The sequence below is a fragment of the Artibeus jamaicensis genome, unplaced genomic scaffold (genome assembly GCF_021234435.1).
Source record: "Artibeus jamaicensis isolate MK-2021 breed Jamaican fruit bat unplaced genomic scaffold, CSHL_Jam_final contig_2259, whole genome shotgun sequence".
Lineage (NCBI taxonomy): Eukaryota > Metazoa > Chordata > Mammalia > Chiroptera > Phyllostomidae > Artibeus > Artibeus jamaicensis.
In genome coordinates this window covers 622,791-646,765 of record NW_026521468.1, presented here as the reverse complement: position 1 = coordinate 646,765, position 23,975 = coordinate 622,791, and the positions used below count along the sequence as shown (strand labels likewise).

At 50.7% G+C, this 23,975-nt stretch overlaps 2 protein-coding genes across 2 annotated transcripts; both read left to right on the top strand.

Moving 5' to 3' along the window:
* Positions 1 to 2,627: 2,627 nt before the first annotated feature.
* LOC119037533 (keratin, type I cuticular Ha7-like) lies at positions 2,628 to 6,362 on the top strand. Its single transcript, XM_037129748.2, has 7 exons — positions 2,628 to 3,121; positions 3,311 to 3,393; positions 4,151 to 4,307; positions 4,671 to 4,832; positions 4,925 to 5,050; positions 5,521 to 5,741; positions 6,136 to 6,362. The coding sequence occupies exons 1-7, from the start codon at positions 2,630 to 2,632 to the stop codon at positions 6,242 to 6,244; spliced, it is 1,350 nt and encodes a 449-aa protein (XP_036985643.2). The 5' UTR covers positions 2,628 to 2,629; the 3' UTR covers positions 6,245 to 6,362.
* A 9,046-nt stretch (positions 6,363 to 15,408) lies between these two features.
* On the top strand, positions 15,409 to 20,226 carry LOC119037534 (keratin, type I cuticular Ha7-like). Its single transcript, XM_037129749.2, has 7 exons — positions 15,409 to 15,837; positions 16,854 to 16,936; positions 17,934 to 18,090; positions 18,377 to 18,538; positions 18,637 to 18,762; positions 19,156 to 19,376; positions 20,094 to 20,226. The coding sequence occupies exons 1-7, from the start codon at positions 15,409 to 15,411 to the stop codon at positions 20,224 to 20,226; spliced, it is 1,311 nt and encodes a 436-aa protein (XP_036985644.2).
* The last annotated feature ends 3,749 nt before the right edge of the window (positions 20,227 to 23,975 follow it).

The window sequence follows — 23,975 nt, the reverse complement described above, 5'->3', positions numbered from 1 at the left end:
GGACACACGGCAGGAGCAGGCTCTACCCACGGGAGCTGTCTTCGGTCTCTGCACCCATTGCGATGTGTGATGGGTGACGTTCCCGTGCAGAGCACAGGCCCCTGGAGGCTCCCACTCACCGTCCTGCAGCATATATACACGGTTGGCTGCGGGTTAGGCACGATTTTCAGGCACTAGCCTGCAACTCTACACCTTTCCCTCCCAGTGGTTGAGATTCACTCACAGGTAAAACACTGGGTTTGAACATCCAAGACCACAGCTCCTCACTTCCACCTGCAGTAGACTTCCTGCCTCTGGAGAGTGGTGTTTCTAAAGTCGGAATCGGTCCAGAGAACTTCGTGTGTACAGGCTGAAGGGTCCCGTCCATCTCTCACTTTGTCCTCACCACTTCTTGTCAATGAACCTGGCTCATATTTGATCACCAAGGGTCACAGGGACTCTTTTTAAAGGGCTGGGAAGCAAGGATCCTCACCTCAAACTCATCTGAGAAAAATGCAAATCAGTAGAAAGAAGCGACCTTACAAAGGGACATGCAACTTCAGTGTCATTATGCAAAACAGCGTACTCGATAGAAGCCCAGCCAGGACCATTATGGCGCTTCGGCAGAGGGGAGCATCATCCAAACATATAAAGCTTCATCAGTGATGCTACAAAGTAAGAAGTGCTGTTTATGTTGAGATGGAAGAAATCATGGACTTGAGCCGATGAATGAATCCTGCCAGAGAATAAGGCCAAAAGCGGAGTTCTATTTAGCAAGTCAAAAGAAATGACTTTAAAAGTCAAGTTCTCTAGTTCACAGAGAAGCTTGTTGCTATGGATGAGCTGGGGAGAGTAGCAAGGGGGTGTCTGAAGATGAAACCTATGCAGATTGGGAGGTCTCTGAAGGATGGGGTAGCCTGGCCTGGCAGTGTCTTCTAATTATAGTGTCTACAAAGGGTTAATCATTGATGAGCTCTGAGTAACCTTAGGCCAAAGCTGACTGCTAGTTACCTTTCCTTAAAAACCCAATCTGGACAGAGTCAAATTCTGTATTTCTTTTTGATAGAACTCCAGTGGCCTGGGTTTCACCAAGGCACAGCTGGTTTCTATAGAGGTATCTGTCCAGTTTTTGCTCAGTGCTCAAAGCACTAGCAAATACCCATTTTCTTACCATTTTGAGGGGGAGGTCTTACTCCACATTAGGTCTAGGTCAGTCTTAGGAGCCTATCTACCACCTGCTACACATTTTGAGAGGAGACTTTTGAACTCTACCAGTTAGCTATCTTGGTTCCCTGGTTCCGAGAGCTGGTAGGGAGTGGGATGCGGTATAAGAATTTTGGAACTAGAGCTTTCTCCTGGGCATCGCCCTGTGTGGTCCTTGGGGAACCTGCCCTACTGCTTTGGTGCCCTAACATCTGTATTTTCTGAGGCACAAGGAGAAATGACATAGGACGCCAGGTTCTTGCTTTATCTCTTAATTTCAACTATTTGCCCAGTTTGTTGACCTTTTAATCCTTCTTCGTTCTGGCAATGACACAGTTGTTTCCCTGTTGACTTAATAAAACAGTATTAAGTCAAACAGGGGTGGGCTGGTGGTCAAGTTGACGAGAACAAGAACAGGTTCTGGAGTCTGAAGAAACTGAACCTGCTATCAGGCTTGGTCCCTTTACAAGGGCGTTGGTCTTGGGAAAATGACTACACACCTCTGGTTCTAGGTGCCTACTTCTTTCTTTCTCTTATAGAATTAAGATAATAATACACACCTCACAGGGTATGGTGAGAATGATCAGTCCTGGAACACATACATACTGTAGGTGCTCGATAACAGACTTTGGAATCAAAGAAGTAAGGCAGGAGGAGGACCTATAGTGACTCTGGTAACCCAATGTTTGAGTTTCATGGCCAAGTTCTTATTTGGGGTGAAAAAGATTATTGTTCATTTTTGTTTGTTTCTGACTTTCTGAGCTCAGCTTTCTCGGTTCAGGTCAGACGTGGTTTGCAGGGTCACCCTCACACTGATGAGCCTCTCAGACACCCGTGGCCACCCAAGTGGTGGCTGCTTCCCGATGGACTTTACATCAGGTGTGTGGCAGTGCCCTGAATTTCGGATGGGTCAGGAGATGCATGTTGGATGAATGGGCTTACTGAAATCTACCTGCCCTTTCAGTGAGTCTGAAAGGCAAACAACTGGAGAAAGAAAAGATGTAGAACTTACGAATAAACCACATCATAACATCTACTAACCAGGAACCAGGGCAGGGAAGGCTGGTTGAGTCTTAACCCAGAGAGCAGGCCAAGCCCCGGTCAAGGTATAAACATCCAATGGCCAACAGGAATTTTGTCCTTGGGAATAGAGTAAAAACTTCTGATCTCCGGCCATCAGACAACCTGATATCAAAGAGCCAAGAGGCCCCTCAGGTCGTCAGCATTCCTTTAACGAGGTGAGGAACTCCCGATGGTAAACCCAACAGCTGAGTAACAGGGTGACGCTGCAACGACAGGCCGAGGACCAAGGCCGCCAGGTCAAAGCACCGAGCCAACACCCACCTGGCACGGGGTATAAAAGGCCTTGGAGGGAAGGGGGTTCTCAGACTCAGACTCGCGGTCTTTCCAGCTGCTCTGAAACTCCTGTGTAGCCTCCGCCCACACCATGGTTCCCTGCTACGTCAGCTCATGCCAGCCTCTGGACAGCACCAAGACTCCTGGAGACAGAAATTTCTGTGTCCCCCCCACTGACATGGGGGGCCAGCCTGGGGTGGAGGACAAGATTGCCTCCCTGGGCCTCTCGGCCACCCTGGCACATGCCAACCGCGTCCGTGTGGGGATGACCCCTCTGGGCCGACCCAACCTCTGTCTGCCCCAGAGCTGCCACACCGCTTGCCCCTTGCCAGGGACCTGCCACATTCCAGGCAACATAGGAATCTGTGGAGCCTATGGTGAAGGCTCCTTGAATGGGCACGAGAAGGAGACCATGCAGTTCCTGAACGACCGCCTGGCCAACTACCTGCAGAAGGTGCGCCAGCTGGAGCAGGAGAACGCGGAGCTGGAGACCAAGATCCGGGAGTGGAGCAAATGCCACGAGACCACCGTGTGCCCCAACTACCAGTGCTACTTCCGCACCATCGAGGAGCTCCAGCAGAAGGTGAGGTTTGCAGTAGCCTGGGGTGTGCCGGGTCTGAGGGAGGCGGAGGGCATCGCAAGGCAAACACCCCTGTAGGCCCAGAGAGCTTTGGGTTTTTGGGTTTTCTGGAGCAGGAGTGTGGACAGCACGCATAGGGCTGAGCCCGGAGTGTGATGTTTGTGTGTGAACGGTCTTCCTGGTTTTCCCCAGATCCTATGCAGCAAGGCTGAGAACGCCAGGCTGGTTACCCAAATCGACAATGCCAAGCTGGCTGCTGACGACTTTAAAATCAAGTAAGTAAGGGCTGAAGAAGGCCCAAGTGGCTCCCTCCTTCACCTAAGCCCCAGTGTCTAAATGTTTGTTGAATGAGTGGATTACTGTTTGGTTTCTTGCTCCCTAAATTCCTAAATTAAGAAACCTCATAGAAGGTGGAGGAGAACAAACACTAGTAAGCCAACCATGTACAGCACAGCCTAGTATTAATCCTACTTCATTTATTCCCTGAAAGGGAAGACGAGGCTGCCTGAGCTCATTACTCACGAGCAAAGTAAGATTTCAAGAAAAAACTAAATAAGGATAGCCATTGAATTTCACAGATCAGTCGGGACAGGGTCCAGATTTACGTATGAAGAACCTCAGATACCAGACATTTCCACTAAATAAAGGTGAGAGATGACCGCATAGCCCAACGTAACGAATAAGGGAGCAAATCAAGGTCCACTCTCCCCACTGTTGCTTATCCTACGTAACATTAGCTCATACAAGGGTGTGAGCCCTGTACTGAGTCCTAAGATACACGACCTTAGGCAAGTCAGTTAACCTTTCTGAACCACAGCGGCTTCAATGCACAGTGGTAAAAATATAACTGCGTGACTGCTTCACCAGACCACGACCCCTTTGAGAAGAGGGGCTGTGTGTAATTCCTCTCTGAGACCAGGGACTGAGCTCAGCGAACGAATGAGGATGCAAGGTGATGAGGAGGTGGGAGCCGGGGTCGGCCACGAGGGGCTCTGTGGGCGCCTTGTTGACTGCGCCTCTCTTGTGACGAAGGCACGAGAGCGAGCACTCCCTGCGCCTCCTGGTGGAGGCGGACATGTGCGGGCTGCACAAGCTCCTGGATGACCTGAGCCTGGCCAAGGCCGACCTGGAGGCCCAGCAGGAGTCCCTGAAGCAGGAGCAGCTCTGCCTCAGGAGCAACCATGAGCAGGTCTGGTCCTGTGGCTGCAGACTCAGCGGGGAGGACGTTGGGCAGAAAAGGGAGCACTCCCCTCACCCAACCCCATGGCTCTAGGATCAGAACCTGGGCCCATTGGCATCGGGACACTGGGCTGATCGGGGCCTGAGTCGGGCTGACTCTGTGGGATGTGGCAGATTCTTTTCTGAAGGTTTGCCTTGTGCATTTGTTTAGGAAGGTCTCCAAATGGGCTCCTCCCACGGGCCCCAGGAACACTTCCCATTTGTGTGCGTGGGGTCACCCCTCATACTGCTTGTCAGGAGAGGGGCGCAGATGCCCTCTGCTCTGTCAGAAGCCCTTTTCTCACGTAGGGCGTGGGTTCTTCTGTCCCTGCAGGAAGTGAACACGCTGAAGTGCCAGCTGGGAGACAAGCTCAGCATCGAGCTGGACACCGAGCCCTCCGTGGACCTGGGCAGGGTGCTGGAGGAGATGCGGTGCCGGTACGAGGCCATGGTGGAGACCAACCGCCGCGATGTGGAGCAGTGGTTCCAAGCCCAGGTGAGGCGGGGCCACAGAGTGGGGGCCGGGGGAGCCCGGCTTCCATGTGGGTCAGTGAGCTGACCTGTGTTGTCTGACCCACTGTGCTTCAGTCGGAGGGCATCAGCCTGCAGGCCATGTCCTGCTCAGAGGAGCTGCAGTGCTGCCAGTCGGAGATCCTGGAGCTGAGATGCACGGTGAACGCCCTGGAGGTGGAGCGCCAAGCCCAGCACAACCTGGTACGGGTCCTCCTTCACCCTCCCTGCACTCAGTCGTGGCCTGGTGGCGGCACCTCTGAGAAGTCTGCCTAGTTGGTTCCAATAACATTAAGTTAGGGCTCAGTCTGTGTCCCTCCCTCCCTGGTGGAGGTGACTTGCTGGTTTGACCCAGAAAAATGGTTCCTATTAAAAGTGAATTCCACTTCTTCACAATAAGGGGTGAGGGCTCAGGCACTTGCCGTATGAGATTTTACTGGGTTTCTACTTCACATCAAGTACTCGAGATATCAGAGGGTTACATAACACAGTTCAAGCTGGATTTGTTTTGTGTATGTACATACACACGGTCACCCTGACAGCGATTTCTCCAGAGCTCTGGGGATGCTTGGTGACTGCTTAGGCTTAGCCCCCTGCCTGGTGAGTTTGACCCTGATTTTCACTCCTGAACTTTTTGTCCCCTGGGCCTCTCTCCCCACTGCTTCCCACCGCAGAAGGACTGTCTGCAGAACTCCCTGTGCGAGTCCGAGGCCCGCTACGGCACTGAGCTGGCCCAGATGCAGACCCTGATCAGCACCGTGGAGGAGCAGCTGGCCGAGATCCGGGCCGACCTGGAGCGGCAGAACCAGGAGTACCAGGTGCTGCTGGACGTCAAGGCGCGGCTGGAGTGCGAGATCAACACGTACCGGGGCCTGCTGGAGAGCGAGGACTGCAAGTGAGTGTGATCTAGGCAATTTCTGGCCGAGCCAAATTTCTGACTGCCAGATTCCTCAGAGATAGCTGAGGTGCTCGTGGAAGGAGAGCTCATCCTAAGGAACGGGCCTTGCTCGGTGACTCATTTACCATTGCTGGTGTGTGCACACTGTACCATTGATAGACGGTACACAGGTGGTAGCCGGGTCCCTCAGCCACATCCCCCCAGGGGACACCTGGATATGGAAAGCCACAGCTGAGTGTGGAAGAGGGGCTGTGAAGGAGGTTCCCTTGGGCTCCGTGGTTTGTTTGCAGCAGGCCTTTCCTCCACCATTGTGGTCTGAGCTTCTCTGTCCCCACCACTGGGACGCCTCCGTATTTTTCATGTCTAACTCTTCCTTCCCTGTCTCCTGCAGACTGCCCTGCAATCCCTGCTCTACGCCGGCCTCTTGCACCCTCCGTCCCAGCTGTGCCCCGCCGAGCTGTGGGTCTTCCTCAGCCTGTAGAGCCTGCGCTGGGAGCTGATTCTGAGGGTCCGAGTTCCAATGCAGGAGGTTGGAGCTGTTCCCACTGGGGCTGGGCCTGCCCTCCCCTTGCTTGGTCTTCCAGAAGCACTAGACCCGCTGAAGGCCTCTTCACTGAATCCAAGGGCAGCAGATACTTCTAAGTAGTGGCTTCCTGTTTGTGCCTTAGGCTGTTCCCCCCCCCCCCCAATGTTGTATTTTCTTGTCCTTAAACTACTGTTCTTTTTGTCCCAGTCTCTCTTCTGGAATTTTGGTTCCACTCCAGTGCTTTGGAATCTCTTAAAATGTAACTGGGCTCCTGTATTAAATGGTGAATAAACCTCCTTCCTGTATCAAGTGCTCTCCTTCCTGTGTTGTGATAAAGCGCCGTGGCCCTCCAGCCCTCGGGTGGTCCCTGGCCCTGACATGTCACTGTCAGGATCTCTCTGGGGCACTGGGGCCTGAGCCTCGGGATGACTGATATGCCCTTTGCTGACACTGGATGTGCCTTTATCTTGCCCATCGATCCCTGTAGGCTGGAGAAAGGAAGCTGTGTTGGTTGCCAAGTTTGTATTCCTTCAGAACAGCTCAGAACTAACATGTCCCTCCTGTGTTTTTGGCACCTTCAGACCCTTGGTGTTTTGTTCAAGAGCAAAATCAGACAAATTAGAGTTCCAGCCCAGTCAAAGGGAGGTCATGTTGAGAACTGCCTTGGCCAAGGTGCCAAGTTCTTTCTGTCATTTAAACTGGCCCCTTCGGGGAGGCACAGAATTTTCTCCTGCTCTCAGACACAGAGGCCCAGACGGCGCCCTGGAGACAGCTGTCTTGGTCCTGGCCTGCTTCTGGGATGTAGTTTTCTCTAGAGAGACGCTGCCATCGATGTGCGTGCTGTCTCTTCTGCTGCCACCTTCCAGGTGCTGGGGTGGGGCCTGCAGTGGCCACAGGCGCTCCAAATGCCTGCCTGAATCTGGGACGTGGCTCTGACATGGGCCGAGGGGCTTCACAGCCAGATCCTTGGGGAGCAGCGCCTGAGGGGCTGTGCTCCTTCCGTGCTGTGCTAGTCAGTTTCACTTTTTGGCAAGTACTGAATGTGTCCAGCAGAACGAAGCTCTCAGATCTCAGCTCACCCATGTACCGTGGTCTGAAGACCAATATAAAGTTGGCCCTTCTTCATGGAAGCACAATATGGCAGCAACGGCATGTGTTGTAGAGTTGGGTGGCCCCGGGCTCTGCGACACCAGCTGAGAGCAGCTGGCCAGGTAACTGCACTCTCCTGAGACCTACTCCTTGGCTGTAATATTAGAATAATTGTATTTCCCTCTCACTGTTGTTGAGGGGTAATCCATATAATGTTCCCCGCATATAGAAGGTGCTCAATAAATATCGGTCTATGGGGTTCCCTGGGGACCAGCAGGGACAGTCTTCTTCCTCAAGGGAAGGAAGAGCTGACGAGGTGGCAGTGGAACCCATTAGTAGCACCGGGGGCCACATTTTCCCATGTTGGTGGCTGGGAAGTTGGTCCATACTCCCACCCACTTACAAACCATCATGAAAACCATCCACTGTTTTTACTGGAGTTCAATTTCTCACTCCAAGTGGCCTAACTGAAATTTTTAATAAAGTTTTCTTCGGGTTGTCAGAGGATAGGAATGTCTATTGGGCTCTCGGGCTTCCTTCTATCAAGTAAGCCCCCAAAATTGTATGTTTTAAGGAGTGACCATGACCCCTTCCTGTGCCAGGGCCATGGAAGTCTGGTCTGTCTCCCACTTCCCTGGCCAGGTCACACCCCGAATACACTCTCACTGTGAGACCCCCATGGCTACTAGGTGTGGCAGGAAAGGCTGCTCAGACACAGGTGGGACTGTGGGCTAGGGAGGCTGGCAGGTGGCTGGCCCAGGGCACTCGGACCTTGTGGTTTTACTCTTACAGCCCGAGGGCTCAGGGCTCCCTCTGGCACCGTACCCCAGGCACTCCTCTTCCTCAGGGTGGTTCCCCCATCTGCACGTCTCAGACCCCTCTGTGGCGTGGCTGCATCACGATATGGTATCTGGTTTTGTTTTGGCCACAATAATTTCAACCAGATTGGTTATTTTCTTTCCCTGGGACGTTTGCTGCCTGGGCTTGAGACTGGGCCCAGTTTTGAGCCACCTCGCATGAAGCCAGTTGGTCTTCAGTTAACCAGCCCTGCACTCCTGATGTGCTGGTTTTATAATACTTCTTTCCACTTGGGTCTCTTCCAGCTCCTCCACCACCATGTTTTTCGACTCCGAATGCCATTTTTTTCAAATCCCAGTAAAGTGGAAAGGCATACATGGGGGGGTGGTGGCTTTGGGCCCCGGGGAGTAGTCGCCGGCAGCCAATGACAGAGCTTTGGGAAGGGACCACCACTTCTGCTCCCACCACTGTCCATGCCGGGAAGCCAAGAAAACCAAGGTGGAATTTAGGACTTTCCAGAATGGGAGCATTTTAAATTTAGACACTAGTTTGTGTGTGTGCATGTGTGTGGTCCATTAAATGTGATACCTAAAGTTCCACCTTGACCTCTTCCTAAGAACAAAATCAAATTTGTCCCTACTGATGACCCCTTAGGATGATCTTCACCAGCTCATCTTTCCAATCTTTTTTTCATCCACAGCTTTTCATTTAGTGAGTATTTAAAAATCCTTCACCTTCTCACTTAATGTCTTAGCTCTCAAAAATATAAATACCAGCCCTGGCCACATGGCCCAGTTGATTGGAATGTCATACACCAAAGGCTGCAGGTTCAATCCCAGGTTGGGGGTGTGTATGGGAGGCAACCAATTGACGCTTCTCCCTCTCTCTCTCTCCCCACAACACCCTTCTAAAAATCAATAACTATATCCTCAGGTAAGGGTTAAAACATTTTTTAAAAATACCAAACTCATTTTATGATTAAAAGACACCTCATTTAGAATATAGACTATGCTTGTTTTCAAAAGACACTCCCTGTATCCAAGATATCTCCCCTGTTTTGAAGATTCCCAACGCCACACCCCTCTGATGTCATCCTTCTATTGAGAATCGGGGCTCCTGTTCAGGTTTGAGCCCCTGGGTTAATTCAACCTCTCTACCTGCCTGCAGGTGTCAGACACCTTAGCAGCCCAGGAGAGTTTCTCCTTGTGTCCAAACAGCCCAGGTTGCTGTCCCTGGCTCCAAGCATTTGTCTCTGACCCCTGGTGGGCCATCCCATTCACTACATTTCACACTCTTCAAACCTAAATTGCACTTCTCTCTCTTGAGCCAACTCTTTGCCTTGACTTCTCGGCTTCCCTTCCCATCACATTATTGTCCCAGGAAACCAGGGGTGGCCTCAAGGACATTTTGGTGTGTCCCTCCCTTCTTTGGTCTGCCATATACAGCAAATCTCTCAGCTTTATAGAGTCCTTTGATAACATCTCTGTTTCCCATCCCTTCCTTCCCATTGGCATGGCTGGTGGCTAGTAAGGACCTCCTCCTGCCAATCTTTCAAGTTCCAGATCAAGTCTCTTTGACACTCTACATCCCTAACACTGTGACCTCGCCTTCCTCCGAGTTACACAGGCCAGCTCTACTGCTCTCGGTTTTTCAAGAAGGGGGATTTCTCTGATTCATCTCTGTACCCTCTGTGGAGACTGGAGAGGGCGTCGCTGTGTCAGGAGCACATGGATATTGGACCACCTAAAGTAGGTGGCTGGGAGAAGGTCACTGATGAAAGTAAACCCTGCCTTGGTGAATACTGCCCATATATGTACATACCTGTACACATATACCGGCCTCTTCTTAATACAAAAGCATCCAAAATTTTATTTTAAAGCCCCATTTAAGGGTGGTAAGAACTACAGGGAATATATTCAGAGGAATGTACTCGGGATGGCAGGCAAGGGGACTCAGAACCATGCTGAATAAAGAACCAGGAGTGAGAGGCTTCCAGTCAAACTGGCGGCGTAGGCAGCCATGGCTCATCTCTTTGCACAACCACATCAAAATTACAACTAAAATATAGATCCACCACCACTCAGAAATGTCAGAAATGGGTTTGAATGACAGTCTGACAACTACGGAATTAAAGAAACCGCATCCATCCAGACTGGTAGGAGGGGCACAGATGTGGAACAGTCTGGTCCCTCACGCATGTGTGGAGGATGAAAATTCAGGAGGGATATCTTGGGAGAGAGGAGTCCCAGCGCTATATCAGGCCCCCCAGGCCAGAGTTCCATGCCAGGAAGATAAGTCCCCACAATTCCTGGCTGCAAAAACCAGCAGGAGTCGGTGGAAAAAACTGCTGGATTCCTAAGCAGTTCCACACTGCTTAGGAATAAGAGGAAAAGAGCTAAATGAAATGGAGATAAGCAATCTATCAGATGCAGAGTTCAAAACACTGGTTATAAGGATGCTCAAGGAACTTAGTGAGGACCTCAGCAGCATAAAAAAAATCCAATCATAGACAAAGGATTCACTAATTGAAATAAAAAAACAATTTACAGGGAAACAACAGGAGAGTGGATGAACCAATAAACCCACACACAGACTCACCTACTCAGACTCACTCCCTCTGAGCTCCAGCGCTGGGGTGGAAGCTTGAAGGGTACCAGTGACGTACTGGGAGAAGCTGAAGTGTCTGGCATTGGGGTGAGCAGAGGTCATTGTCCCTTTTCTGAGCTCTTCCCCTGCAGAGCCACGGAGCCAGCAAGCTGGTGCCATATAGGTGGGCTAACACTGCTTGACCCACCTTGGAGATTCCCAGAGACTCTGCCCCACCCAACTTATGGGCCTACACAAGCTGCTTTTCCATGTGAATAACGGTCTTTTCTCATGCTTCACAGCTTCCTAAATCCTCTCAAACAAGCAGCAGCTGGCCTCAGTGAGCTCCAGGCCAGGTTCTAGAAGCAACCAGATTAGTTTCACAGCTTTGCTTCACCTGGGAATCTATAAGCCCAGCATAAGTAGCAGCCTTTTCAGGTTGCTTTATAGCTCAGGAAGGAAGGATCTGGATAAAATACAGGTGAGGGCTGACCTTGGCCTGCACTATCCAGGAAACCCCAGTGCCAGTACACCCAGTGGACAGACACAGATAATTTTGGAGCACCACCACCCTGCCCCTGCACAGCTGATCCTCCATGGAGGGCAGAGGTTGGTTCGAGGATACAGCCAATCTTGCAGCTCACTGGCCTGGGCAAATCCCTCCCATTGATCTGCTATCAACAACCAAAGCTCAAGTGCAAGAGGAGGGTGAACTCAGCCCACATGAAGGGCACACCTTGAGTACCCAGTTTGGGTGACAGGGGAGGCTGTTCCATTGGACCCTACAGGATATCTACTATATTAGGGCACACTACCACGACACAGAATCAAAACAGCTCTACCTAATACATAGAAACAAACAGAGGGAGGCTGCCAAAATGAGGAGACAAAGAAACATGGCCCAAGTGAAAACAGATCAAAACTCTAGGAAAAGAGCTAAATGAAATGGAGATAAGCAATCTATCAGATGCAGAGTTCAAAACACTGGTTATAAGGATGCTCAAGGAACTTAGTGAGGACCTCAGCAGCATAAAAAAAAAATCCAGTCATAGACAAAGGATTCACTAATTGAAATAAAAAACAATTTACAGGGAAACAACAGGAGAGTGGATGAACCAAGAATCAAATCAATGATTTGGAACATAAGAAAGATATAAACAACCAATCAGAAGAACAAGAAGAAAAAAGAATGCAAAAAAATGAGGGCAATATAAGCAGCCTCTGGGAGAACATCAAGAGGCCCAACATTTGCATCATAAGGGTGTCAGAAGAGAGAGAGAGCAAGAAACTGGAAATCTATTTGAAAAAATAATGAAAGAAAGTTTCCCTAATTTGGCAAAGAAAATAGACAGGCAAGTCAAGGAAACACAGAGGGTCCTAATGAAGTTGGACCCAAAGAGGACCACACCAACACACATCATAATTAAAATGCCAAAGATTAAAGATAAAAAATCTTACAAGCAGCAAGAGGAAGGCAGTTAGTTACCTACAAAGGAGTTCCCATAAGACTGACAGCTGATTTTTTCAAAAGAAACTTTGTAGGCAAAAGGGGACTGGCAAGAAGTATTCAAAGTGATGAAAAACAAGGACCTACAACCTAGATTACCCTGGCCAGCAAAGCTATCATTTAGAATTGAAAGGCAGGTAAAGTGCTTCCCAGACAAGGTAAAGCTAAAGGAACCCATCATCACCAAGTCCTTATTATGTGAAATGTTAAAGAGACTTATGTAAGAAAAAGAAGATCAAAGGTATGAACATTAAAATTACAACAAACTCACAACTATCAACAACTGAATCTACAAAAACAAGAATGAAAACAAAAATAAACTAAGCAAACAGTGAGGACAGGAACAGAATCATAGGTATGGGGATCATTTGGAGACTTACCAACGGGAATGGGAAGGGGGAAGGGGGAGGGGGAGAAATGGGGAAATGGTGCAGGGATCAGGAAGCATAAACGGTAGGAGCAAAATAGACAGGGGGGAGTTAAGAATAGCATGGAAAAAGGAGAAACCAGAGAACTTACACACATGACCCATGGACATGAACGAAGGTGGGGGGATTGCTGGAGGGAAGGGGGTTACTGGATGGAGGGGGACAAGGGGAAAAAATTGGGACTACTGTCATAGTGTAATCAACAAAATGTTCTTAAAACAAGAAAAACTATAGCTAGGCATAGGAAATAGAAAGATGAACAAGAAAAAATTCCTTGTGTGGTCTACATTCAAATGAGCACAGGCAGTAAATAAATAAACAAGATAAAAAACAAACAAACAAACAAACCAAACAGGAATGAGAAATCACCCAGTGGTCACAAAGAACCGAAGGTCTGCCATGAGGCAGAGTTACTGGATTCATCCTCTCTGGGACCCCATGGGGTAGAACGAGAATGTAAATTAAATAAAGGGCAAACTCTGACTTACTTGCTAATGTATCACCAGTGCCCAGCACCTGTGTCTACGTGGCATAGGTAGGTACTCAATGATAAATATTTGTTAAATGAATGAATAAAAGAGTACATGAACACGATAGGTGAAAATAGCAGGGAGGCAGATTTGTCCCTGCATAAAGAACTTTCTAATAATCCCTATGCTGTAGGTCTCTGAAGGCAAAACTGGCTGTTATTTAGCTCTTGATTCTACTGTCTTGCACAAAGCCTGGGGTACTGTGAGCCAAGGGGCCAAGGTGGCCAAAGACGAGATGAGTCATCCCAGAAAATGGTGGCCCGGGCAACTAGTTAGAGAGAGGTTATCAGAAAGGATTCACTGCCAAAGGGTCCTGGACTAGAGAACTTTGAGATCCCCTTCGAGTTGGGTATTTCATAACTGCTGCCTCAGGGCCTTCCTGGTGAAACCATTCATCTCAAGAATGGGGTCAAGGGAGCATCTGCATTAGTTAGCATAGTCTAGAAGCTGGCTGGCTGCCCTCTCCCAGGGTTTATTAAACAATTGGCCACTGGCTTGTTTGTCTTAGGAATAGAGGAGGCCATAAAACTTCTGATGCTCTGACTGTGTCTGAGGATTAAGAAAATTCAAATTTTGTTCTAGAATCTCCTAAGTCATGGGACCATCAAGGTAGGGGCATTTCAAAGAAATGTGAGAAGTTTCAAAGGATGCACGATCAAAGTTCTTCCGCGTGTGTCTTTTAAAATAAGGCGAGGAGGGACTCGGTGGGTGAGAACAGCAGTGTCTAACAAGCATAAGTGCTCAGAAAGATGGGGAGGTGCCTGAGAACAGATGCCCTAAATCACTCCCCCCCTTAATTAGACTGTAGACTCCAATACACGGGAACGTAGTTTTATTTCTTGGGAATCAGATTCCCTGGTTTCATTCCCAAGTTTTTCCTCCACTTCCAAAGCTGCTCATCTGCTTCCCACTCAGACAAGACAAGTCTCCATTGCCAAAACCAGCTTGATACCTTATAGTCTCATTTTAATTCCATTTAAAATCCTTTAATTTCTCATTTGACTTCTCGGACCCGTGAGTTATGGAAGTTTGTTATTTAGTTTTCAAACACCCAAGTCAATTTAGCATTTAGGTTTCTCTTTTATTGTTCTGGCCTTGTGTTTCCCACTAATATTTATACAGGGAACTTCCTTCTCTTTTCTGTTGCTTTCTTTCAGAAGGAAGGAGCATGGCTATTTTTCTTCATAGTTGAGCCCAGGCAGCTACCAGCGGCACATTTTATCTTTGACTTTTACCTGCACTTTGACTTTGACCTTTACCTGCAGACTGACTGTGTGTGGGATGGTGCTGGCATTCAAGGCTTCTCACAGTCTGGGCCGAACGCGGCTTTCCGGGGCTGGCATATATGTGCTTCTTGTGAGCACTGATGCAGGCAGGCTCTCCTCTGTTTCCCAAACGTCTTCAATTCTTCTGCTCATTTTCTCCGTGAGAGATGTTGTCTCTCCCGTTCCTCATGGGATCATCATTCAAAACCCATTTTAAATGCTCTCTATTCTGTGAAGTCTTTTCTCTGGTCTCTCAGTGTGATCTTTTCTTCAAAATTTCACTGCTTCTTTATTTTTAAAAAGTTGTTTTTTAAAACACTCCTCCTATTGCCTTTATTAATATCTAGGCCATTTATTGTCTTCTCTCTCTCTTATTAAAATCGAAACCCCCCTCCCTCCCAGCAGACTAAGCAGAGTCCCACCTTGGACTCTTCCCATATAGCTGCTGATACAAACTCATTGTGTTTTTCCTCTTCCCTTGGCGTGCCTGGCGGTCTAACAGTTTAGATTTTGCCATGATGAGAACATCCCAAGGTAGGAGAAGATCACGGGTGTGACAGAGATTTTGAGGGAACTTTAGGAGTGTCTGGATCGCAGTCACTTCACAGATAAAAGCTGATAGAAGGGAAAGAATTCATTGCCCCAGAATGTGGGCAGCTCAACAAAGGGCTCTTTTCCAGCCTCTTTTCTAGGACTCTGCCCGGATGAAAAGCATCCTAGGCCTCTTTCATGAACTCATTAACTCTTTACAGGAGACGAAAATCACTGACTAATCGAGTGATTGTATGACATTTGACATAAATATTAATGAGCAAAATGCCAGTTTTCTTGCACCAACTCCCAGTACAGGCCTATATAAGACCTAGAGGAGAAGCAAGGTTTTCGTTCCAAGCCATCCAGCTGCGGACGAAATAGGAGTCCAGCCTTTTAGAGCCATGACTTCTGACCACTGCGGTTCTCCCCTCTGTGGGCAGGTTTCAGAGGCTGAGCCTGCCTCTCTGGGCCTCTTGGCTACCCTGGCACATGCCAACCGCGTCCGTGTGGGGATGACCCCTCTGGGCAGACCCAACCTCTGTCTGCCCCAGAGCTGCCACACCGCTTGTCCCTTGCCAGGGACCTGCCACATTCCAGGCAACATTGGAATCTGTGGGGCCTATGGTGAAGGCGCCCTGAACGGGCACGAGAAGGAGACCATGCAGTTCCTGAACGACCGCCTGGCCAACTACCTGCAGAAGGTGCGCCAGCTGGAGCAGGAGAACGCGGAGCTGGAGACCAAGATCCGGGAGTGGAGCAAATGCCACGAGACCACCGTGTGCCCCAACTACCAGTGCTACTTCCGCACCATCGAGGAGCTCCAGCAGAAGGTGAGGTTCCTGGTGCTCCAGGTCCTGGGTGGGCAAAATATGGCCTGGGGGCCAAATCTGCCCTGCTGCTTGATTTTATAAATAAAGTTTTATTGGCACAGCTATGCTCGTTCATTGATGTATGGTCTATTGCTGCCACTGTAGTGGCAGAGTCATGACAGAGACTCATGGTCTGCAAAGCCTAAAATATTTAGTATCTGGCCCTTTACAAAAAAAGATGAATAACCTTTGCAGGCTACGTCCAGGGCCTGGACTGGCAGTGCAAGCCGCACCAGCTGGAATTGTGAGATTTTTAGATTGTGGGAAGAGGATCTCTTGAGTGAAGGTGAATGGGGGTGTGTAAAGGATGAGACTTCGGAGTTGGCTGTCCAGGGTTCTGAATTTATGCTCACGTACTCACAATTCCTAAATTGTAGTTGCAGAAACAGTGCAACCCAAATGCTGGTGCAGTGAAGGGGGTCAGAGGAGCACGTCCTAATGCCCTGTGTGAGCCGGTGTGATCCATCAGTGGCACTGGCCTCTCATCTGCTGTCCCCTTTGATTATCAGATCAATGCTTCTTAAGAGCCTACATCTTAGCTGTGGAGACAGAAAGACCAAGATTGTCAGATGGGGGCCACGGGAATCTTGCTGGATTCAGAGAAGACCTCCGAGGAGGTTGAGCAAACGAGTGGAAAGGACTTCTTCTTGGGAATGGACCTTATCTAACACTTTCACAGCTAGCCATTGTTCTCTGGTCTAGACTCCAGGTCTTCTTGTTTATATCTGCTAAGCATCACATCTGGCAAACAAAGTCTTTGTTATACGTTCAGTTTGCTACTACCGCCCATCTCCCAGTTCCTCAGACAAGCATCCTCTTGCACCCTTCACCCACCCTGCACCATGCAAGCGTCTCGTATGTGTCTGGGAGTTTGTGTTGTCTGAGGGGATGCTGCAGTTTGACCCCTGGCCAACAGGACCTGAGGGTCACAGATGGCCTGCGAACAGTGACTCACAGAGCCTACTTTCTTTCCCCAGATCCTGTGCACCAAGTCTGAGAACAACAGGCTGGTTGTTCAAATCGACAGTGCCAAGCTGGCTGCAGATGACTTCAGGACCAAGTGAGTTGGGGTTGGACGGGGAGAGGGAGGAGCCAAATGTCTCTCCTGGCTTCTCTCTTGTGATGCAGTTGATGTCAGCAAAGCAATCAACCAGGACCCAAACCAACAGTTTTAGCAAGAGAAAACAAAGGGCATTAAGCCCAAGATCTTAGAAGAAGCACCCCCCCACCAACCCACGTAATTGTTTAGCTTTTATAGTTTATGACATGATTTAGAATTGTCAGTCACTTGATTCTATTGTAAGAAGAGCCTGGTGAGGCAGGCAGGGAAGGGCAGTGGTGGCCTCTTCTTCATGGGGACACAGAGGCTCAGGGCACTGAAGTGACTTGCCAGAAGTCACATGGCCACTGAGTGGCAGAACTGGAACTCAGGCCCCGATTCCCTACCCCGAGGCCACTTCCCAGGAAACTGCTGCCCCAGTGAGGATGCAGCTCCGCACTGCAGCCTGACCAGGCTGTGAGCGCTGATAAGCATGATTCTGGGGAGGCTCGTGAAGGTCCAAGGGTTCGTCCCACTGGAGAAGGCCCGCCTGGGAGCAGGAAGGGGCACGACACCTCATTGTCTTTCTTCAGGGCACTGTGGAAGCCTCACTCCTTTTGAGCTAAATAAAGCCATATCCTTCCTCTCGTCCTGGTATTTGGCTTCTAATTGGAGGATTCCAAGGTCCATCTCAGTAGGGAGAATGGAAGAGGGGGCTCTGCAGTGATCCTGCTGCACTGTAATGGCCCGGGTGCTCTGCTGCCTCCTCTCTGGCCATCAGCCACGGGTCCATCCCGGCATCCTCAGCACTGGCCACTCTGCCTGGTCCATCTTAGGCGCCTAGTGTTGAATGACACTAGGGGGACAGGCTGTTGCTTTCTGGCCATGAGCACACTACCCAGGAAAGGCCGACTCACAGTCAGACTGAGGAGAGAGGCCATTGAGGGTATGGCTGTCAGTCGGGTCTTGGGGCCCTTTCTGCTTTTAAACCCCAACTCCTGTACTCTCCCTGGTAAAGGTACCAGATGGAGCACTCACTCCACCAGCTGGTGGAGGCTGACGTCTGTGGCCTGCGCAGGGCGCTAGATGACCTCACACTCGCCAAGTGTGACCTGGAGGCCCAGGTGGAGTCCCTGAAGGAGGAGCTGCTCTGCCTCAAGAAGAACCACGAGCAGGTGGGTGGCTCTTTGTGTGACCTGTGTAGGCTTCTGGGGGGTGAATTCAGGCCCATTCAGGGGAAGAAATGAGTCTCTTCCTCCTGAGCAGGATGGAAGCTCTGCAGGCCCTGCCCTGAAGTTACCTTGTCTACCAGATGGGGGATTCTGGCTTTTGGGGGGGTGTTCTGCATCCATGGAGGAGCACAGGGAAATCAATGGGCATGACGGACAGTGGGAGATCATTGAGGCTTGGGGTGGAGGACAGTGGGCGCCCCGTGAGCAGGGTGTCCTCCTGTGCTCACAGGAAGTGAACACGCTGAAGTGCCAGCTGGGAGACAAGCTCAGCATCGAGCTGGACACCGAGCCCTCCGTGGACCTGGGCAGGGTGCTGGAGGAGATGCGGTGCCGGTACGAGGCCATGGTGGAGACCAACCGCCATGATGTGGAGCAGTGGTTCCAAGCCCAGGTGAGGCGGGGCTGCAGAGCGGGGGCGGGGGCCGGGGGAGCCCGGCTTCCACGTGGGTCAGTGAGCTGACCCGTGTTGTCTGACCCACTGTGCTTCAGTCGGAGGGCATCAGCCTGCAGGCCATGTCCTGCTCAGAGGAGCTGCAGTGCTGCCAGTCAGAGATCCTGGAGCTGAGATGCACAGTGAACGCCCTGCAGGTGGAGCTTCAGGCTCAGCACAACCTGGTGAGCTCCTTCGAGTGGGTGGAAGGCTCAGCTCAGCTCCCACTCGTGCGAGCAGTTCCAGATTCAGTACATGCCACCCTTAGATACAGACAGGACACGGTTTCAACATTGACCTCATTTCCTTTGCATTAAACATTCTCATGGACACGGATGCTGGGGGGACGAACATTAACCCAGATGAGGGAGGTTCTGCAAACCTATGCCAAGGTCTGTGATGAAGAGCCACAGCACACTGGCACGTTGGCAGCTCCTCCAGCTGGGGAAGGCTAGTGGGAGCTGGACTGTTCTCCAGGTCCGGCAACGTCTTGGGGTGTTGAGGTCTGACTGCAGGGCCTGAGGGCAGGAATCCATCCATGATTTTTAACTTGCTCCTCCTTTCCTTTGGCACCGCAGAAGGACTGTCTGCAGAACTCCCTGTGCGAGTCCGAGGCCCGCTACGGCACTGAGCTGGCCCAGATGCAGACCCTGATCAGCACCGTGGAGGAGCAGCTGGCCGAGATCCGGGCCGACCTGGAGCGGCAGAACCAGGAGTACCAGGTGCTGCTGGACGTCAAGGCGCGGCTGGAGGGCGAGATCAACACGTACCGGGGCCTGCTGGAGAGCGAGGACTGCAAGTACGTCACCTTGTGTCTGTGTCAATGTCCTGTGTAAAAGCAGGGACCTCTTATTGGCAATGCCCTAAAAAGAGGGGTGGCATCGCAGATGCCATCTTTGAAGACAAACTTGCTACCCAGTCAGCTGGCGAGCTGCCGGACGTAAGGAGGGTGTGCAGTTTTGAGGTAATGAGGTCATGCCGACCATTGTATTGACCACGAGACTCTCCTAGGTGCCAGCCGCTGCCACAGGGGTCACCATACAGGGAGCTCAGTGCGTTCAAGTTTTACCAAATTCTCTCTGGAAGAAGTAGCGGGGATCTTCACACTCGGCATTAGAAAGTACTGCGTGGGACCAGCACCCACTCCCACGTAGTTCCTCAGTAGTGTTGTGAAAAAGGCAGGGTGACTGGTACGGCCCTTTGAGTGATAAGGAACAAGGTTAGGGGCTGTGTTTAAATTAAGAGCATGGCCGACGTCTGGCCCGCTCTTGCCCATCAGTCTTTCTGCCTTTTCACCTTGTGCCTTTCACGTGGTGGGTACCCAGTCTCTTTTTACACACGGGTGCTCTGAGCTTGGGCCACAGCTTCTCTGTGGACTCTGGAAAGTCACCCCCTTTCTAAAGGGATCTCTAAGGTCTAAAATCCTGTTGCCCCTCCAATTCTAAAGTGCTTATATACTTTTGTCTTTTACGTACTTCCAACGCCAGTGTTCTAGGCATCTGTTTTCTCCCTGCAGGCTTCCCTGCAACCCATGCACGACCCCAGCCTCCAGCACCCCCTGTCCAGCCCCTGCAGCCTGCAGCACCTGCTCTCCCTGCCTTGCCCGGCCTCCACAGGCCTCCTGTGGACCCTGCTCATTGCCCGGATGATGACATATTCCTCAGCCCGAGGTACCAGAAAATGGAAAACGTTCCTTCGGCTCCCCCAGGCCTGCCATCCGAGCCTCACTTCCTCGGCCGGCCCAGGAAGACAGGCCCTGCGGGGGTGCTTCTAAGTTGTTGGGCTTTCCCGTCCAGCAGCTCAGCTCTGGCCCCTGGATTTGTGCTTTCTTTTTTCTTTTCTAGTTTCTCTCTCTCACTGCTTCCTGGTCTCTCGGAGATGCGGCAGGTAGCCTTGTTTTTATTTTACCAATAAATTTCACTTCTGCAGCAAAAAAGAGCCCTCTGCCTGCTGGTCTGTTTCCCCACTCCATGCTGACAGCGTTGCTGGGAGCTCCTTGGACCAGCCATTCCCAGAGAATCAGGGCTTGCGGCTCGCTCACCAAGGTGGTTCTGGGAGATGGCAAAGCCATGGACGACTGGGCCTAAACTGGCGCAGAGGAGACATACCTGGCCCTGAACCTGCTCAAGACTATTTAGAGGCACATTCACAGAGTTTTTAAGATACACACACTAAATAAAACCCCTTTTATGTGGATGAAGCAATATGGTTCTTGTGCAAAGGAAAAGCTCCACCCAGAGGTTCTGCTGGGCTTCCCCAGAACGCCCTGCATAAAGTCAGCTTTTGTGATCTCATGCTCGATCTAAGCAGGACACTGTGCTGGGCTTTACAGACATGGCCACCAAGGGTCCCACAGAAACTCTATAAACAGGGAGCAGCTGTTATTATTTCTAGCTGCTGAGTCCAGATTTGAACCTCAGTCTCTTTGAACTAAGTCCAAAGCCCGTGCTCTGGAAGCTTTGAAGGGAAAAAAACGTAAACAGTAGAAGGTGTACGGTGGTGGCTGTTGAAGTGTGGTCCTCCAACTAGCAGCAGCAGCAGCACTACCTGGACATGTGTTGAAGATTCAAATTCTTGAGCCCTGTCCCAGCCTTTCTGAATCAGTAGTCTGGTTCCCAAGAGATCCAGATGATTCTATGTGCTCTCGCATTCGAGAACCTCTGGGTTAGGGGGCTTATTTGGAGAATGAGCTCCTGCCTGGCCACACGCTCTGCAGAAGGTGTGTGTGGCCTTGCTCCCCAGTAAGTCCCATGGGCGAGGAATGCCTCAGATCACTGACATAATTAATTTCCACTGCATGTTATGAAACTCTGGATACGTTAAATGGTGGTGATTGCTGAGTCTGTCAGACTTTCAGTCTAGAAAGGGTCAGTCAAACTGAGCCACCCAAGCTCCTCCACGGGTCCCACTGGCAAGTCCTCCTGGTAGCTGCTGGGCTTGAAACTTGCAGGTAATAGACACATGGACCTCAGGGTCCATATTTAGGCAGCAGTGGCTGAGAACAGCATGTCTCTGGAAAGCAGCATTGCAACTGGCCAAAGAGGAGGGGCTGTGGGTTTCCCATCTCTGGAGACATTCAAGCAGGGTCTTTGCAGCCACCTGGTGGGGATGTTGAGGTGGGGACTCAGGTGTCTGATGAGGCTGGATGAGATGATTGTAGAGGGTCTTCTAGTCCCCAGATTCTATGATTCCAGCTTTCTAGGTCTTATTCATTGGTGAAACCACTTCTGAATCGAAGTCGCTTGCTGAGACATTTACAAAGTCTGGCTGATGGTTGTTGAATCCAGCCTACCCTGGTGCAGGAGTGAGCACTGTCCCAAGCCCCAGGGGTGGAGAAAGCTAAGCCGGGGACTGGCTGCTCTGCCTCCAAGTGCCCTCAAGGCTAGATTCTTACCTGGTGGCTACTGTCTGTGCAGGTAGGACTGTTGCTTGGGAGGCGTCAGGGCTCCGGAGGAAGCTTTGGAAGAAGGGTCAAAGGCTGTTAAGCCCTCCTCTCCCCTCCACTGCGCCTCTGCCTTGTTTCCCAAGCGGTGGAGGTGTTTGGGCACAGGTGACACACCTCTGAGGCGCTTACCTAAGAGTGGGTCCCCACAAGAAAGAGCCATTTTGATGAGTCTTAATTTAGCCCCCTGGCCCAAACACCTTCACCTTCTCCTTTGTACTTAAATAGCTCCTTTCATCCAACAAGTTCAAAGCTGTCTAGCAAAATAAACCCAGTTGTTGTTGAACATGACAGAGTAGGCAAGCATTGTGTTTGTTCAGGAGAGTGAGAAGTGAGTCATTCAGAGACTGAGGGATTCTTCTGGTGACATGGAATGAGTCAGTGGGGCCCCAGGATGATTGACCCGTATTTCTCAAGTTCACATCCCATGCCCTGTCATTTGTAATTATAACATTAGCTTTCGTGAGACATTGTTTGTGTACGTGCGCGTGTGTGAAGTGGTTGGAGTTCCTGGGAAGAAATGCTGGGTGGAGGGGCCCATTATGCTTGGGGAAGTGTGAAGAGCTTCTCTAGAAACCAAACAGCCTATCATTACCACCGTCACTATCATCACCACCACCACCACAAACACTGTTTTTTTCATTCTCCTCCTCCTTCTCATCACCACCACATATCTTCATCATCACATTGTAATCGAAGGTCACATTCATTGAACTCTTACGATAAGCCAGACACTAAGTTATGGATGAGCTTATATGCACAAATGCATTTAATCCTTATAGCAGTTCTATAAAGCCAATGCTTTTGCTAGCCTCATTTTGCAGATGGAGAACCGAGGCTCAGAGAGGTTAAATAACACACCCAAGATCACACAGCTACGACATAGTGGAGTCAGGATTCAGAGCCAGGCAGTCTGCCCCCAGCAACTGCTCTCTACCTCCGTGCTTGGCGGAGGCTGAGTCTCAGATTGTGCCCACAGAACCTTAATTGCCCCCCGTGCTTTTCCTTGAAGGAAATGAGAGAGTGTTTATGCTAGAGAAGCCATTTCTGTGGATTTATGCTACACAAGGTGGAGCGAGGAATGGAATTCCTGTAGCAACTTAAAATAGCATGACTACCCTGGTCCTTTTAATGCCTGGGAATCATCACAGAAGGACAACCCATCCGCTGCCATTACTACAACCACTTTGTCTATCGAGGAAGAGGAGAAAAACAGTCAGAGCCCCTTATATATGTTCATCATTGTACCATTTACAAAGCACTTTTGTATGTGTTATTCAGTTAGAGCTCCCTTCCTCCCAAGCCCCAAGGGAGACAGAACAGCGTCACCAACCCCATGCTGCTGCGGGAGAAGTTCAGGGTTAGGGGCCCCCTCAGTTCTCACAGCTGGTCTCTCCCAAGCCCGAGTCCTCTCGTCCCCAGTCCATTGCCCTTTCCCGGCACTGAGCCACTCAGGGCTCTGCTGGAGGTACGTCTGGGGAGCACCGCACATTCAGGCCCACTCTCCATGCTGCGGAGGCGGGGCCCAGATGCATGTGCACGGGGAGGGTACTGCAGAGCCCCGGAGTCTCCCCAAGGCCCGTCTCCCTGGTGCTTTCTCCCACTGTGCGATGTCCTCCCCACCATACCACATTCAGACGGAGCTTCTGGTCTTTGGCTGTCTCCTGGCCTGCCTCCGTGGGGACTCCCTCTTGATGCTGTGTTTTGGTATTCAAATCTCCCTCGGCTCCCTTCCCCCTTCCCCTCCCTCTAGTCAGAAGTCCTCACCGCGTGCTCAGCCCTTCCTTCCGGCCTCCAAGGCCCTGCAGGACAACGCCTCCACCGCTGGAGGGCTGGGATCCGAGGCGGCTGCACTGTGTCCGCTCACCAGCAGGTGTCACTCTGTGTCTCCCCACTGACCTCGTTGCCCTTTCCAGTTCCTCTTTCACCTGTTTGGTTTAGCATTGCCGCTTTTCT

Coding starts and splice junctions, on each gene's coding strand:
- LOC119037533 (XM_037129748.2), top strand. CDS start 2,630: ATGGTTCCCTGCTACGTCAGCTCATGCCAGCCTCTGGACAGCACCAAG. Junction 3,122..3,310: donor TCGAGGAGCTCCAGCAGAAG/GTGAGGTTTGCA, acceptor GGTTTTCCCCAG/ATCCTATGCAGCAAGGCTGA. Junction 5,742..6,135: donor CTGGAGAGCGAGGACTGCAA/GTGAGTGTGATC, acceptor TGTCTCCTGCAG/ACTGCCCTGCAATCCCTGCT.
- LOC119037534 (XM_037129749.2), top strand. CDS start 15,409: ATGACTTCTGACCACTGCGGTTCTCCCCTCTGTGGGCAGGTTTCAGAG. Junction 18,763..19,155: donor TTCAGGCTCAGCACAACCTG/GTGAGCTCCTTC, acceptor TTGGCACCGCAG/AAGGACTGTCTGCAGAACTC. Junction 19,377..20,093: donor CTGGAGAGCGAGGACTGCAA/GTACGTCACCTT, acceptor TTCTCCCTGCAG/GCTTCCCTGCAACCCATGCA.